The following is a 15,555-nucleotide window of genomic DNA, read 5'->3' as shown; positions in this document are numbered from 1 at the left end:
GTGTGAACTCAGATGGGTCAACTCAATTATAAGTGATGGCTCAAAATGTAAATATCTCAAGTCAGTACTTCATCATTCAATTCAATAGATAGATAACTTGACGTATGAATATTAAAGAGCTTTGCCCTCAAACCGACATTGATTTGGGATTATACAGCATACAACCGATGAATCATTTCAATTTACCTAGCATCAATGTACTTTGAGAAACTTTTTTTGTTTTATGAGGACGTAGTTTTATCTTAATTCATATGCTTTGTTTAAGTTGTATTTAGCATGTCTATTATGATCATATTGGCTGTTTTTTTAACATTTTCTGTTTTATATAAATGATCAAGCATTTCAGAATCTTATTTTGAAAATTGCAATTTATTTCATTTGACTTTTTATTTAACTCTACCTAAAATGTTGAACTAGACATCAAAAGTCGCTAAGCCACTGGAATAGTTAATGCACAGAGACACAACAGTTTGATCTGGGGGAGGAGTTTCAGATGAATTTTGGTCGTGGAAGGTGTGTGTGAGACCCTTCTCCCCTCGCCCCTGCAAGCCAACCACAGGCTTCAAGTAAACATCCTCAGCTCTCAATAAACAGCTTTGTGTAGAGCTCGGCAGATAAACAAACTAGACCATCGACGACTCAGCAGTCAGCGTTAGAAGTGACGCTGGGGCTCAGCCTGTCGTGTGGCATGTGGATTGTCATCAGCACAAGTGTGAACCCATGCAGGACTTAACATACACCAGTTCTGCCAAACAAAAATGCTAATTCAAATACGTGTTTGTAGATTGGCTAAAATTAAACTTTCTATACGTGTGTATTGGAAATGCATTATGAACAGAATGCCTCAACACATAACTTTCTGAGTGAGTTACGAATTACAAATAATTTTGTAGTCAACTTTCACACACACTCATAATGTGACATTGGACTGAATATGTTTGATTAAAACTTAGGTTCTCCTGTCTGTGAATGGGAAAATGCATGTTCAGTAATTCACAGCTACTCAATGTTGTGTTGTGTAGCTATGCAGTACAGTTGGTTTCTACCATCAAGTTTCAACATACAGGTTTCACTGTATCTAGGCAATTAATCGGTCACCATTACTCATCAATGGAAAAAACATGAGCACACATGTGAAAACACTCACCCAGATGCTGAAGTTTAAGTGTATTTCACTTTTTCAAAACATCATCCTGACACGTTGGAATAAACTGATCCAGTGTGCCTGTGTACTTCACTTCACGGGCCTCGATCAGTGCATGGTGATAAAGGAGTTTAGTTATCCAGAAAAAAAGAAAGGAACACCGCGTATTTGCTTAGTGACAGCGTGTCCACTGGCCGTGACTGTCTCAAGAAGCAGCACATACTGGAGCCGATGCTTCACCATGTTGTTTTTTAGTTTTTACTGTTTTCACTCTTTTTAGTGGTAGAGGTTGTGGGAGCTTAAAAAATATAAAGGTGGAAATAGCGCTAGATGTGGTAGACAGCACTAAGAATGAGTGGAGGCAAGAAGTGGTGCTTCACACCGTTCGTCAACATTGTATCTCGTGAGGTGAGGAAGAGTGTTACAAGATAAACGTCTACAAAAGTTATGCAATCGACGATGGCCGCTGCCTGGTGACGTCATAATACACAAATATGATGAGTGAATTTACTTCCATCCAAAACTGTGGGTCACATTGATTTTTTTTTTTATTTACAGTATGTGTTTATTTAAAATCATTTTCAATCGACAGCCTTTTGAAATACTGACATCAAGGTGCAATATTTCATTGAGAAAACTCTGTCGCCAAAAGAGTTAAAATGACAGAATCCAAAGGAATCAAATTTCACTTATTTGCAAGTTTACTATATTATTAATGCTTATTTACGCGTCATTCGACTGATTTACATCTAAATCAAATTACGATTCTAACAGTTTCACAGTCTCACACATTCACTGTGACATAATTAACAGATAGCATTCGTGTATCTGGAATAGTGACCAGTCTCGAATGCTTGGTTATTTGTACTTCAGATTTTTCAAATTCCAAGGGAAAAGTATAATATTATGTGAAAACAAAAGTTTATTGTTATTGGTAAAATTTCAGCTAAATTTCACACTCCAACGCAGGAATGAATCGCTCCCCTAATCAACAAAATAACTACATTGTGCAAAAAGAAAACACCACTATTAAACACGTTACAAATGCAGCAGCATACCCGAGTAAGGTAGACAACTCAAAATATCAAGACAATGACACAATTATGTTTGGCCATATTTCAGCAAAAATATCCATACAATATCGCAGAATCAAGTATCGCAATATTTGAGCGCTTCAATATTACTTTATTTTTTAAGTTTTGTCACATCCACAACTCATCTCATACCTCTGAATGAACTTGACAGTTGAAGTAAATTTTACTATAACACAAAGCGAAGTCAAACACCCTTTAGATTACTTTGACTGTTTCTTTAAACTTAAAACATGGTTTCATTTTTTTATTGTGTTAATGATAAAGCAAGCACAACGACCAGGGTTTCAGCTCGATTGTACCACAGCAAAATATTAGCCACCATGCCCTCAGAAATATGAACACAATATATGTATCATTCAAATAAATATAAATCCAACATCTGTGCAAATTCGTGTAACTTTAAATTGCATTCAGAAAGTGGAGACTCAACGTCTTGTCGGGTTTTACTGCACTTCAATCGAGAGCAGCAGCAAAGAGGCAACAGTGCAGCAGAGTTAAGGGTAAGTAAAAAGGCTGACAGAAAAGTATCCAAGAGGGCCACACACATATGGATTTACAAAATCTCTTTTTTTATCTGTCAGAGACCACACGCATTAAGATAAAAAATATGGTGTGGATTGTCGTCTGAAAATCTCAACGCAGCACGCCACACACAAAAAGTCAGTGTCGCAGCAACGACTGAAAACCTCATCCTCCAATCCAGTATTTGTGTGATCACACACAATAAAGCAAGGTAAGGGGTTTCACTATTATCACTTCTCACAGCCTTCCCCTTTACTTCCTTGTTTATCTGTCGCTTGTTGATGGTGACCACGTTTGAAACCGACTCATTTTGGCTTCTTTAAATATATGACACTGCATTTATAGAGTGGCTGATTCCTTTTAAGCATATAAAATAGTATAACTCAAAACTCTCATTACTATAGAAATCAAAATATTTATCGAAGACAGGACGCAGTCAAACAAATATAAGACTGGTCAATACTAGTCATTCTACAAGAAACAACTAGCTGGGAGCACAGACTGTGCTCAATTTTATTTAACCAACAAATGGAAACAGAATCACCACAAAATGGCATTCAACGCTTCATACACGTTTTCACCGATGGCTTTTCCATGTTTTGTCCACAACCCTTGACCAAAATCCATGACTGCAGTACCATTATATGCCAACATTCATTTTAACTATTGAATGAGTCATAATCTGACAAATGTGAATACATACTTCTACACAACAGAGTCCCATTTTCCTGTTTCGATTATAATAATCCTAATAGTTTTCAAAGAGGCATCACAAGCTTCTGACAAAGAAGGAGGCCGAGAACACAAACAAAAAAACAAGTGAGAACTGAAATGGAAACTGTTGGGGCACTTCAGGTGATTTGCTGCCCCCACTGGCTGACAGCAATAGTGCATCACAGTTTCTTGGCAGACATCATTGAGGATTAAATTTCAGTGTGCTCATAATTCATAAAAAGAACATCAGGATCTTTTCTCCTCCAGGAAGGATAGAAGAGCAAGCTACACAGAGAAGTCAAATTAAGATCATTTTGCATCTAAGAAAAAAAAAACCAATCCCACGTTGCCACAACGGTACGCACCACATCAACCTTGACCAACGAGTTAACATTTTAGTGATGCCATCAAGATTCTCTCTCAGTAATGGCATCTTAAACATTAAACGCCTTACACATCATAAAAATAAAGGGTCACAAACCTCAAAGTATATTTAACAGCCTGGAGCTGGTGAAGACGCAGATCAATTTTTAGCTGTTTGAAAGAGCATCACCGACACACAACTCTATGTGTAAGCTGCTAAAGTAGATCATGAGTCAAGTACTGGCGAGTCATAGAAGTGCTACAAGACATCTGTGTGAAGTCTGGCTTCAAACAGTATACTGCACAGAAGATCAGTCTCGGAAACACGATCATCTCAACCTCTCCACCAGCTGGTAGAATATACATATTACACACACTTTGAGAGGCATGGACGTAAAACACGAATACCATAAAAGGAAGAAAAATTGAGATTAATCTACCCAGACCAAAAAAAATGTCGATCAACTGCTACAAAAGTAATAAAAACCCACAACAACTACTACAATCTTACATGTGAGAAGAAGAGCCTTTTCTGAGCTGCTTGGAGTCCGCCATAGTGCGCTGGAGTGTGAGAACTTGGCATCACATCCACATAGACACATCCTCTTTAGAATACCCTCAGCCCACCCTTCCAGTCTTGTGGGAAACACCCCTCCAGGGAACTCAGAGTGCCCGGTCACTTGGCAAGGACTGAACTGGCTGCACTCCATCTGAGAATAGACTCCCTCTCTCTGCGGAGGACAACAGGGGAGGCGGTGGTACATCTGGCAGCCAGATGGATAAGGCTCAGCTGCCTTTCAGGGACAACATAGTTTTGTATTGCACAGTGGCATTCCATGAAGATCAAATAATAGATGTCCAAAAATGTGAACATCTCCACATAATCACAACACTTTCCATTAAAACCCATTCTTCAGTTGTAAAATAAAATAACTTTGTTATTCCAGTGCCAAACTATCAGAGCGCTTTTCTCTGCAATTAAAGGTTCATTTTAGGGTGAAAAAGGTAAAGAGATTAAAGGTTTCAGAACTCACACTATCACGGAAACAAACCATCCATTTGCAGAACGACACCATGACTTAACAGAGTTTCAACTCTAAATGCACATTTGCTTCTAACCAAGAGTAATTTTGAAATTCTGCAAACATGGGCATATTTTAATATTAAAAGTTATGTTTGGAAGTCGAAATACAACTCAGTATTTAATTATGATATAATTTTGGATTTCAAATATTTTTCTTTCTATTTGACCCATACAATTCAACATACTCAGAAATCGAGTGACACGGCAAAATGATACAAACTGAAAAGTACAAGAATTGTAAAAAAAAAAAATTTAAATTAAAATTAATGAAGAATATAAGTATGAAACTAAATCAAACATGAAGGCAAACTATATATCTCGCAGGCCAAATAAATGTAAATGCCAAACATACATGAGAGTCTGCATGCAAAATCAGTCTTAGGCCCATTTGAAATCTTGGAGGCTAATTTTACAACCATATTGGATCTTCAATCTTCATCAATTGTCTTTACGTAAGACTGCAATATTCATGGGTAATCTTGTGTTGCAAATTAATTTGACTTTTTAGTCAAATAGATCTAAAAAATCTGAAGAGGTTCATGCAAGTAGTGAAACTGTGGTAGTATATTTTGTCATCTTATTTTTGTTAAACGTATATCATTATATACAAAAACATACAGAATATGTAGAATCCATCACAAATTTTAAAAATGTTTTTGAATTAGACAGGCCTTTAAAAAAGTTGAACAAAAGAAAAAACTAAAAACTTTATCAAATGTAAATTACATACTTGAGGTACATAAATTAAGTATTGTGCCAACAATTCTATTTTTTTATAGAGGTGCAAAAAGAAATACTTGTAGTCCAACAGCCTATGTATCAGAAGATGCAACCATTAATATGCATTCTTAATATCTTGGTCTTAATATCTCAGTCAGACACAGCTTGTTTTGATTATAGATACATTTCTACACACTTGATTTACTGACTTGTAAGCATTGAGGCACAATGATCGTATTTGTGACAGCCAAGACTGCGGCATTTAAACAGGCTAAGCTGTAAATATAGAGCTACTATTTAGTTACCACTTTACTGAAACAGATGGCAACTTAAATCTGACCAACATATGTGGTTCTGTATGAAAACTTATAATAAGTTTTGAAGTTTGAAACCTGCCACCAGTAGTGTAGAAAATGCAGACAATGATAGATTCAGAGGAGTAATATTGACACTCGTACGGTGAGACAGAAAGTGATGGCACCAGCTGGCAGCAGTGCTTCTGAGCATAGTGACAAGAACGTCCCTTTCAACTTTCATACACGCTGTGATGATCTCTCTCTGTCTCTGTCCTGCTACAAGTGGCCAGTTTCAGGGACATGGCAACGTCTGCTAGAGAGCCACCAAACTGCGACGTCTCACATCGAATTAAATGTTATGTAGTCAGTCCTTTTGACAGATGATTTTTTATTTTCTATTTATTTTTCTGCTTGAAGAGGTATACAAAAAATATCTGGAGTAAAATGATTTGAGGTTTTTTGCACATCAAGAACACAGATGGACTCATCATAACTACGTTTTGATAACAAATTGATAGGTATCAGAGATCAGCAACAAAAATCCTGATGGGCGCATTGCTACGGTTTGATCTCCAACATGCCTAATGCAATACAAACTGGAAACTAAAGTTGTAAAACACAGAAGGTGAAGGCAAAGCGATGTCCAGATATTTATACACAAAAATGAGTGGAATAAGGGCATCACACTTTCCTTGAAAATGCACGTTACCATGAGATATGCCAAGTATTGTTAGAAAGAAACAGGGACATAAACGAACTAGAGTAAGATGACAAACCCTCAGAATCTCTCATTTTGCAAAAATCAAAAGCACTACAGGTTTCCATGACAATATTTTGCATTTTTCTTTAGCCTTAGTAATCAACCAAAAGAACCCTATACCTTGTCTCTCCAGAGTGGGAAGACATTTTGTGTGGTTGGAATAGACTATCTTGTTGAAAGTGCACTCCTCTGTGCAAGCACAAACTCACGATCACTTGTGGGAGGAATCTCAACCAAGACCAGCAACACAGCGCCACCCCTTGTTTCCAAGCAATCACCCGTTTTGAGAACTATATTATTCGACTAAATCAGGGTTCTCAATACAATGGCTGTAAGCAGGGACCTAGATCAACCAGTATTACTTGACGTTATGTGACCAACACCTTCATCTCTCTCATTAAGCCATCACACTTGTCAAAGGAAGCCTGAAGCAGCCACATACAGGCAGATTTGGGGCCTAAACTGGGAAGGCAAGCGGGTGGAGGCCACAGACAAAATAGCAGTCAGTCATAAACATCCTCCAGGAGAACCAATCACCAGAAAGGCTGTATGTGCTCCATGTAGTGTTGTAATGCTCATGAGACCAATAAATCCCTTGAACTATACATAGTCCATTTTTGCTTCGGATTTTGAACCCATAGCAGCCACCTGTGAATCTTTAAATTCACAAAAAAAATGATAGGAGGAGGCTAGGAACTCCTTCAGTTCGGCTCCATTCAGAGTGTCGCATTGAAATTCCGCTGGTGTCCACGGTTTGCCGTTTGTACACAAAAGGGTCTGAGAGCAGACAGGAAGACGAGTGCAGCTGCAGGATGCATCTGCTGGTGGTCCGAGGAAGGATGAAGAGCAGTTCTTCATTCACAACTGGTGCCGGCGCCTTTAGCCTAGCTGCGTGTGGGTACAAAACCTGCAGGAAATCTTTCCACACCACTTCCCCTTTTTTTGCACAACAAGGGTGCTGCAAAAGACAAAGGAAGAATGAAGCCAAAATGGGGTGCAATAACAAACACAAGTCAAGTGCAACTTGGTGTATTCTTCAACAATTAGCTGTAACATGCCTCTTGCTAGCATATTATCAGTCATTGCCGTTCACACACTACACTTCCGCAGGTCAAGTGCTAAACACACTGCAAACTAATACAGCTTCTAATACCACAGCTCCAGTTATTAATATATCTAACGCTAACAGAAATATCCCTGCTACATTCACATTGAACAATAGTTACCACAACTTGATGGCGAAAACCTGTCCAATAATACAGAAATAGCAAAACATAAAAATAAATATCATAGCTTAATCTTAAAACTATACAATTGCCACTGCAGCTTTGAGTAAACATGCAGACAGTGACCACGGTTTCTAAAAGACAATATTGCTGTCGCTACTTGTGAAAAGAAAATGCTGCTAATGTTAAATTAAGACAAATAAGAAAATTCTGCAAATGCTAAGAAGCTACCAGCATTTTCAATGCAGTCATTACTGCAGCAAGAAATTACTGTAGCTTCTACTACAACAGTCAGAAACAATTCCTGCTAACAATGCTACATTGCTATCGTAACTATAGCAACCACTGTACATATCACTATTTCAATAATACTGCTGCATTCAATCGTTGGTTCATGGTACTTTGACGGCAACAAACATCAGTCAATAATAAGACATAATAATGCTACAACTACTACTACTTACAGCCACTAATAACATTGAGAAAACACTACTCTGTTTTCTGCTGTCACTAGATAACTACAGCACCTAGTCAAACAAGACATTTTTCTGTTTTATAACAATTGCACACCTAATCCTACTATTACTACAACTCACATTGATGATCCTTGCACCTATCTGAAACCAGAAATCACTCCTCAAATGACATGAGAGGGTGAACAACCAAATATACCTTGGCCAGTGCTCTCAGACAGAGGAAGTGTCAGCCCACCTTGACAGGATCCACACTACTTGTCTGACACTTCCTGCCTGAGGATGCACTTCAGGGATGGGGCGGAAGGTTACATACAAGCGTGACTCCACAGGACATTTGCTCAGCAAGGAAATGAGCTCAACAATTCCATGGCTTCATTAACATCTTCACATACTAGACTGGATATTAGCTGTGATCAGCGGGCCTCCATCATATTCAGATGCAATATTCAGAGCAGGCTTAGATCTATTTTTGAAATCCCAGACTGTAATTTCAGGATGGCTATTTAAAACTCTGTGATTTCGTAGCCTGCATTTTTTCCAAAACCAAGCCACAAACCACAGTACTGCACAGGCGACAGTCAGAACTTCAAATTGGACAGGCAAGTTAGCAGGTTCAGCTTCTTCTCAAAGTGTGACACAGGTTGTTGTGACACGCAACTCTTGAGGATCTTAACTGTTAAATCAAGAGGCCAACAACGACGCAAAAGCTTTCTGTTGTATAAATGAAAATGTTTAACGCTTTACTTCAGTGGTCACGAGCAAGACATTAATCCTGTGAAATGTTAGTGAACATAGGAATTCTTTGTTTGTTTGCCACGTCGGCTACCTCCTTCCAGGTGAAGCTCCTGGCACCTGTGGTTTTCAGCTGTCAACCATACTAAACAGCAAACCAAAAATCAAGAAGCCAATATTCCCACACACAAATGAATATATTACAGCTAGAAAAACATACACAATGCATTCTCAAATAGCTCATACTTATGAACATCTATCAGATAACAGACAGTCACACACAGATACTAACACACCAGCATGAACCTGCGCTAAAGGCTCTCATATTTTGATGCACACATGCAAGGTAATACCGCGTAATTGTTCAAGTAACCACCTTAAACATGATGGTCCCTTTTTTCAATGCATGTCTATTTAGAGAGACGAAAAATAAACAAAAATATGAACATAACTTAAAGCGAAACTGATGGGCCCTTTTTTCAATACATGTCAATTTAGAGAAACTGAATCTATTACGGTTTAGTGTAATAAATACCAGGTTTGTGCAGTGCAACACTATATTGTTACGGCCGCTGCCTAGACTGAACAGCTTCCAAAGCAACTACCATCTTGACAGTGTCTCACTCTTGCTCAGCATCTCACACAACCACAATTTAACCCCAGAAACATCACCACATTGACAAACATATTATATCTAGATTTTATATCGATAACTGAATTATTTGAGTGCACACAGGTCCTATACATTTTCTCCACTAACAAAACAACAGGAAAATGTCATGTTAAAATTATATTGCATTCAAGGCAAAGGTTAGACCTTTTTCGCATTCACTTTGTATATGATCACCAGCAATGTCACAAGACAAATTTATCAATTATTAAAATAATAGTAATAAATTCAAGACTGAGCAAAACAACGTTTCGTAAAAGTAAATGTTTCCAAGCTTAACGTCCAGCACTAACTACACGCTGTCAAAACGGCACTGTGTTGACGCTTCAATGCAATAATGCGATAATGCAATAATAATCGCTATTCAAACAACATTAATTTTCAATAAATGGGCAATTCTGGGTTGGGGGGCGGAAGTGCTGTTTTTGTGCATCGGGTTAATTTGTTCACCTAATCATCCTGATCACTTCATGAGATTATCACGGTTATTCTCCATTACTTGCAGACTCCATTTTTGCAGTAAAAGGACTGTTGGTTGAAAAATCATTTCCAAACACTTATTAAAAATATGGGTAGATCACTACAGCTTGCGGGACGGTAGCTTGTAACCAAACACTTTGCTCACATTAACAAAGAAAATTTTGGCAATATAGGAAATAAAATCCTGATTTTTTAAAAGGTTGTTTAATAATTTAAAATTATTATAATGATAATGGTCAACAAGCAACAATAGTTTACTATACTTCATGCATTTTGCAATGCGGAACAGTCTTGGCATGTAAACCATTCAACTCAGTCTCTGTTTAGTAACTAGCGGCATGAGAGGAATCACATAACACAACAGCAATGGCGTGAAGTGTAACAGTACCTGACATTCAGCTGTGCAGTCCCCCCACGGAGAGGACCTCCAGTCTCTGAGGAACAAAATGAAAACAAGCACTCGATTAGATAGCACAAGCAGCCTTACATCCAGAGTGACATCTCTCTGTGATTCATGAGAGAGCAGGTAACTGCAGGCGCCAGACTAGCCTCGTTGGCGCATCTGTATGAATGAGTCAATGAAAATGTCCTCAGTCAGGACAGAACCCAGACAGGAGGTGAGAGAGGAAAGAGGAGGGAGGGAGCGCAGAGGGTTGGACAGATCTGGGCACACTCTCTCGCCGGGTACTTGTGAGTCTGCACCTCCTGCATGTTCATGAGTGGCCGCGTAGAAAGGATGCAGAGGCGGCCCTGGAAGCGCTTACTCATCATCTCATTCATCATCACTGTCACAGCCTCCTGGCAACAACCTGCCTCCCACACATGCCTGCACAACTTCACACTGCTAAACAGGACAGCGCTCTACCAGCAGCTGAAATATTAGAACAAATAATGACTCAATAATACACATGTTAAAATGTGAATCAATTGATACTGTACAAAATAATTATGATGATAATGATGATAAACACAAGCACAGGAAAACGGAATTAAATCTATATTAATTTGAGGGGAAAAGATTAAAATAAATGGATAAATAATTAAATACATAAATAGGTTTTACGATAAGTAAAGGAATATCTAACAGAATTTTTTTACAAAATAAAAAATAAAAATACGTACCACTACTTTTTGAATTACCATAAGTTCCGCACTACAAGACACTACTTTTTTCTCATGGTCTGAACACTGTGGCTTATACAGTGACGCAACTAATATTAGGATTTTTAACTGCGAAAGAGCGTCATGCTGCCAAAATATTGAGTCTCATCACGTCAAACCGATGAAATCACAGGTGTTTTATTCACCTTAAAGCACTCAAAATGTGCCGTTTCTGCAGCTCTGCCAACAGAGCCGATCTCCTGGACCACGGAGATGAGTAGCAGCAGCTGAGACTAGCGGTGGTGTCAGAATTTTCAGCAATTCAATGTGTATAAAAGATGTGACGAGTTTGTTTCATGAGTCAGTCTCAAAGCTGGACCCCGTTTTAATAGGAAGCATTTTAATCGACATTTTCAAATGTTTTTTTTCTATAAATACTTATTTTTAGAGAATAAGAATAAAACATCAGTCCAGTGTATACCTTTTTTCTGGTACCGTAGTTTCTGGACTATAGTGCACACAGGAATATCAGCCACACCCACTAAATTTAAGAAGGAAAACAGCTCTCGTTCATACATAAGCCGCACCGCTTTATAAACCACGGCTGCAGTGGTGCTGTCTGCGCCCTAGAACGGTCAGTGATGCACCGGTCTTAAAAATGCATGAGGATCACGTCGAAACTAGTTTTGAAATAAGGGAAAATAAAATTGATAAATGTAATTCTAATATTGCATCACTGCATGATGAACTTTTTTCTACAGAAGTCGAATTGTGTGAAGAGAAAATGGCATAGCACCTCAAACAAAATAAAAATATAAAAAATGAAAGAAAAAAATCTAGTCACTTGTTATTGAACAAAAAGTCAGAAAGATTCTGAGAGAAGTCTGGAACAGGACAAAGCCTGAAAAGACATCACTTGAGATATACATGAAACGTGCTGTTGATACAAGCTGTGTGAAGCAGACGATGCATGAGCTCTAACAAGTGCGTACAGATGACATCACGTAAGCCTAATTGACGACGATGCTCTAATTAGTCCATTCATTAGCCGGTAACACTTGCTAAATTGAGGACAAATAGTCTTACAGCTGTCCAAACAGTAGGATTTAAAGATTCAGCTGGAGACAACAGCTCGCTATGGGATTATTGAAGAGACGTACTGACCAACACACAACACAATAATTGCAGTAAAACAGACAAGCCAGCCACATTTTTGCAGTTTCATTTGGTTTCTCGTGTTGTTAGTGGTAACAGAGACCTTCCAACCTCTCAATAGGTCTGTGACACACTATTATAGATAGAAACTGACGTCTACAAATGAGCAACCTTCAGAGTCATAAAAGAAAATATATTTATTCCCAGCTTCAACTTTTTTTTGGCACTGAAGCCAGATGCGAACTACTTTTATTTTACGTCAAATACAAAAGATCTCACACTACTACAAAAAACAAAACTATGACTAAGAATGGTTTTACCATTTCACGGTGACTCCAATATTATCTCATCCTATAGCCTCAGTGAGAACATAACGCAGTGGGAAAAGATATGGATGTAACTTTAACGGGGGCCACACCTGTTCCTTCCTTCCTTCCTTCCTCTGGAGGCTCAAGACTTGGGTGAAAACACAAGAATGAAGTGTCCCTCTACAATCACTGAACGGAAAGTTCAAAACAATAATGCAATCGTCAGGGTGGTATATGGGTAATATTTTAATCTGTTAGTGGAAAAAACGTTACACTGAAAGAGGTAACAGGAATAAAGGCTGGAGTGTTTCTGTGTGGACTGATTTATGACGATTAAACACATGTCACTGCAAGAACACAAAAAGGAAGTGAACTAGAACAGATTGTCCAGATACATCCTCTGTAGATGTAAGAGATGATTTGGATTATGATCATCTCACTCGTGTCGGAAGGAGAAAACGATTTTATCTTATCAGAGATTAGACATGACTTTTTCCATTTGTTTTTATCAGCCTTCCTCCGCTTCTTCATGTTGGTGTGAGCAAGCGTGTGTTGCCATTGACATTTCTTTTTGTTTAAATGCATTTCTGAAAGTTATATAAACTTGGGCATGTGCTGTCTATACACGCTATTCAAACTTTCTTTATCTTGTAAATTAAGTTAAATTACTAATGTGTCAAATATTCATTATTGAAATGACAATCTGTTACGCAAAAAGTAAATAAATAAATAAAATCCGTTGGGATGCACCAGACATTCGGTGGCCTAATAATAGTGGAAAAAAGGCAAGTCAGTGAAGCCAAATAGTGACATGTAACGTGGTCAAACAACGTGCAGCGGTAGTTAGCAAGTTAGCAGCAATAATTTGTGGGACATTCTGACAGGTCTGAATGAGACAGTGGGATTCAACCCCAAGAATATGAATGGAATCGTAACATTAGGAATTCTGACCCATTGTGTGTATGCCTCAGCATGTTCTGAGTGTCTGTTGTTGGGGTGGGAAAAAAAAAAAAAGGATGATTCGCATCTGTGCTTTTTTTTTTGGGGGGGGGGGGGGGGGGGGGGGGGGAATATCTAACAGATCATGTTCTGATAAGAAGCCATTCATTGGCTGAGATTCCATAATGTCAACTGTACAATGCTTACATATGTGTTAAAGGCCCAATCAAACAGAGACCGTTCTACTGTTTATGGTCCTGCCGTCCATTCATCCTGGAGTGCCGTGATTAATTGTCATGTTCACAGCTTCTTTTCACCCCCAGGATGTGTGGAGGAGAGATCTGAGCGCAGCAGAGGGGTCTGCAGCTGGACAAGGCAAATCAAACAAAAAAAACAGGACCACAATACATCAAAGCTTATCATGTGACTCGTCTTACTGTACCTCAGTTTGCTGTGGTTTGGGTTACGCCTTGAGGTCAATACGGCATGTCTTCACGTTACAATGAAGTTTCGCAATAAAGAAAATGTGATTTTCAACCTTCAATAACTAGATACTTTTAAAGATATATTACTAATCATGAGCAATCTCAAAACCGAAACAAATGATTCAGGCCTTTTTTCTTCATAAAACTGCAGCACTTTTTGGGCCTCATTTCAACTATAAAAACACAACATATAAACAAGATGATGCTTTAAGAATTATATGAAGTGCAACTGTCAAAGTTTTTTTTTTTTTTTTTTTTTTTTTTAATTAGAGATACTAATTCCATCACATGAGACAATGCGTTTCCTGCACTACGGAGGAGAAATGGTTTTGAGTGGACAACGCTCACTAATGACAACAATGTTAGACCCTTGTTGGCAATAAAATAAAAGTGATCAAAGTGAAGGTTTCCACTCCCAAGTGCACTATTTTTCTTGATCAGTGGTCTGGCGGCCCTGTCTCTGGGAACCTCATCTTTCAGCCACCAGAGATGGTCATCATTAGACCATTGATAGACGAAAGCATCAAATTGAATCTTTGGGTTATTTCATGTACATCACACAAGAGTAAACTAGTCATGACGGTCTCTTGCAAACCGTCACTCACAAACAAAAACCCAAGATTACTATGAACAAGGGCTTACTTCCTGGTGTTCCACGTGTTTTTTTTTAGATGATCGTATGTTATAGTTTTGCTATCAGCTTTGATTTATTATCCTAGAGAACATGGCATTGGTAAGCAACTGTCTTGTTCTTGGTGGCTGATGGAAGTTGGGGAGAGTAGCACCAGGAGGGCGGATGGGGGTGCAGAGCACATGCATCCCCCATTATCCACAAACACTTCTGCATGATGAAAATATCCCACTTCCTTGCTGATAAACAGCTTAGTTCCCTATTACAACAATATTTGCTCAATAACGCTGAAAACAGACTCAAACCGCTGTGAGTGTGAACTTTTATTCCGCCGAGATCGGAGCAACAACAGTCTCGAACTGAGAGGCTACTCACCATTTCAGCACAGCGGAGGTGTAAAAAATGCCACAGTGTCAAAGAAACACGCTTTTACAGATCGATGTTTGAAGTGAGGTGATAGGAACGATGCTCGTCGGCCTGATGTTACATCCACGAGATAATATCCATTCACGGTTTTCGGCTTTTCTTTGTAAATTCACGAGGAAGAAAATATCGCCATGAGAAACAGCCGGCGCATGCGCAGTCTGTTCTTCTCTTCATCGCGGTCAACATATAAATATTGAGCTTTGAAATCACCTGTATTTAGATATTAAGT

The 15,555-nt window shown here is 38.5% G+C and overlaps 1 protein-coding gene across 3 annotated transcripts in view; it reads right to left on the bottom strand.

Annotated features, from left to right (window-relative positions):
- Positions 1–15,462, bottom strand: part of pald1a (phosphatase domain containing paladin 1a) — a 56,468-nt gene extending 41,006 nt beyond the window's left edge. For 2 of the 3 annotated variants that reach the window (XM_053875167.1, XM_053875177.1), the window contains exon 1: positions 4,349–4,460. In XM_053875167.1, coding sequence (XP_053731142.1) covers positions 4,349–4,392 — 44 coding nt within the window. In that variant the 5' untranslated portion in view covers positions 4,393–4,460. Of the gene's footprint in view, positions 1–4,348; positions 4,461–10,669; positions 10,716–15,275 lie in introns of those variants that run through there. The other variant, XM_053875186.1, reaches the window with a different exon arrangement.
- Between the last annotated feature and the right edge of the window lie 93 nt (positions 15,463–15,555).

This window comes from Synchiropus splendidus, chromosome 1 (genome assembly GCF_027744825.2).
Source record: "Synchiropus splendidus isolate RoL2022-P1 chromosome 1, RoL_Sspl_1.0, whole genome shotgun sequence".
In the NCBI taxonomy this organism is placed as follows: domain Eukaryota; kingdom Metazoa; phylum Chordata; class Actinopteri; order Syngnathiformes; family Callionymidae; genus Synchiropus; species Synchiropus splendidus.
Note: the sequence above shows the minus strand (reverse complement) of the source record. Positions and strands in the feature narration are given on the sequence as shown.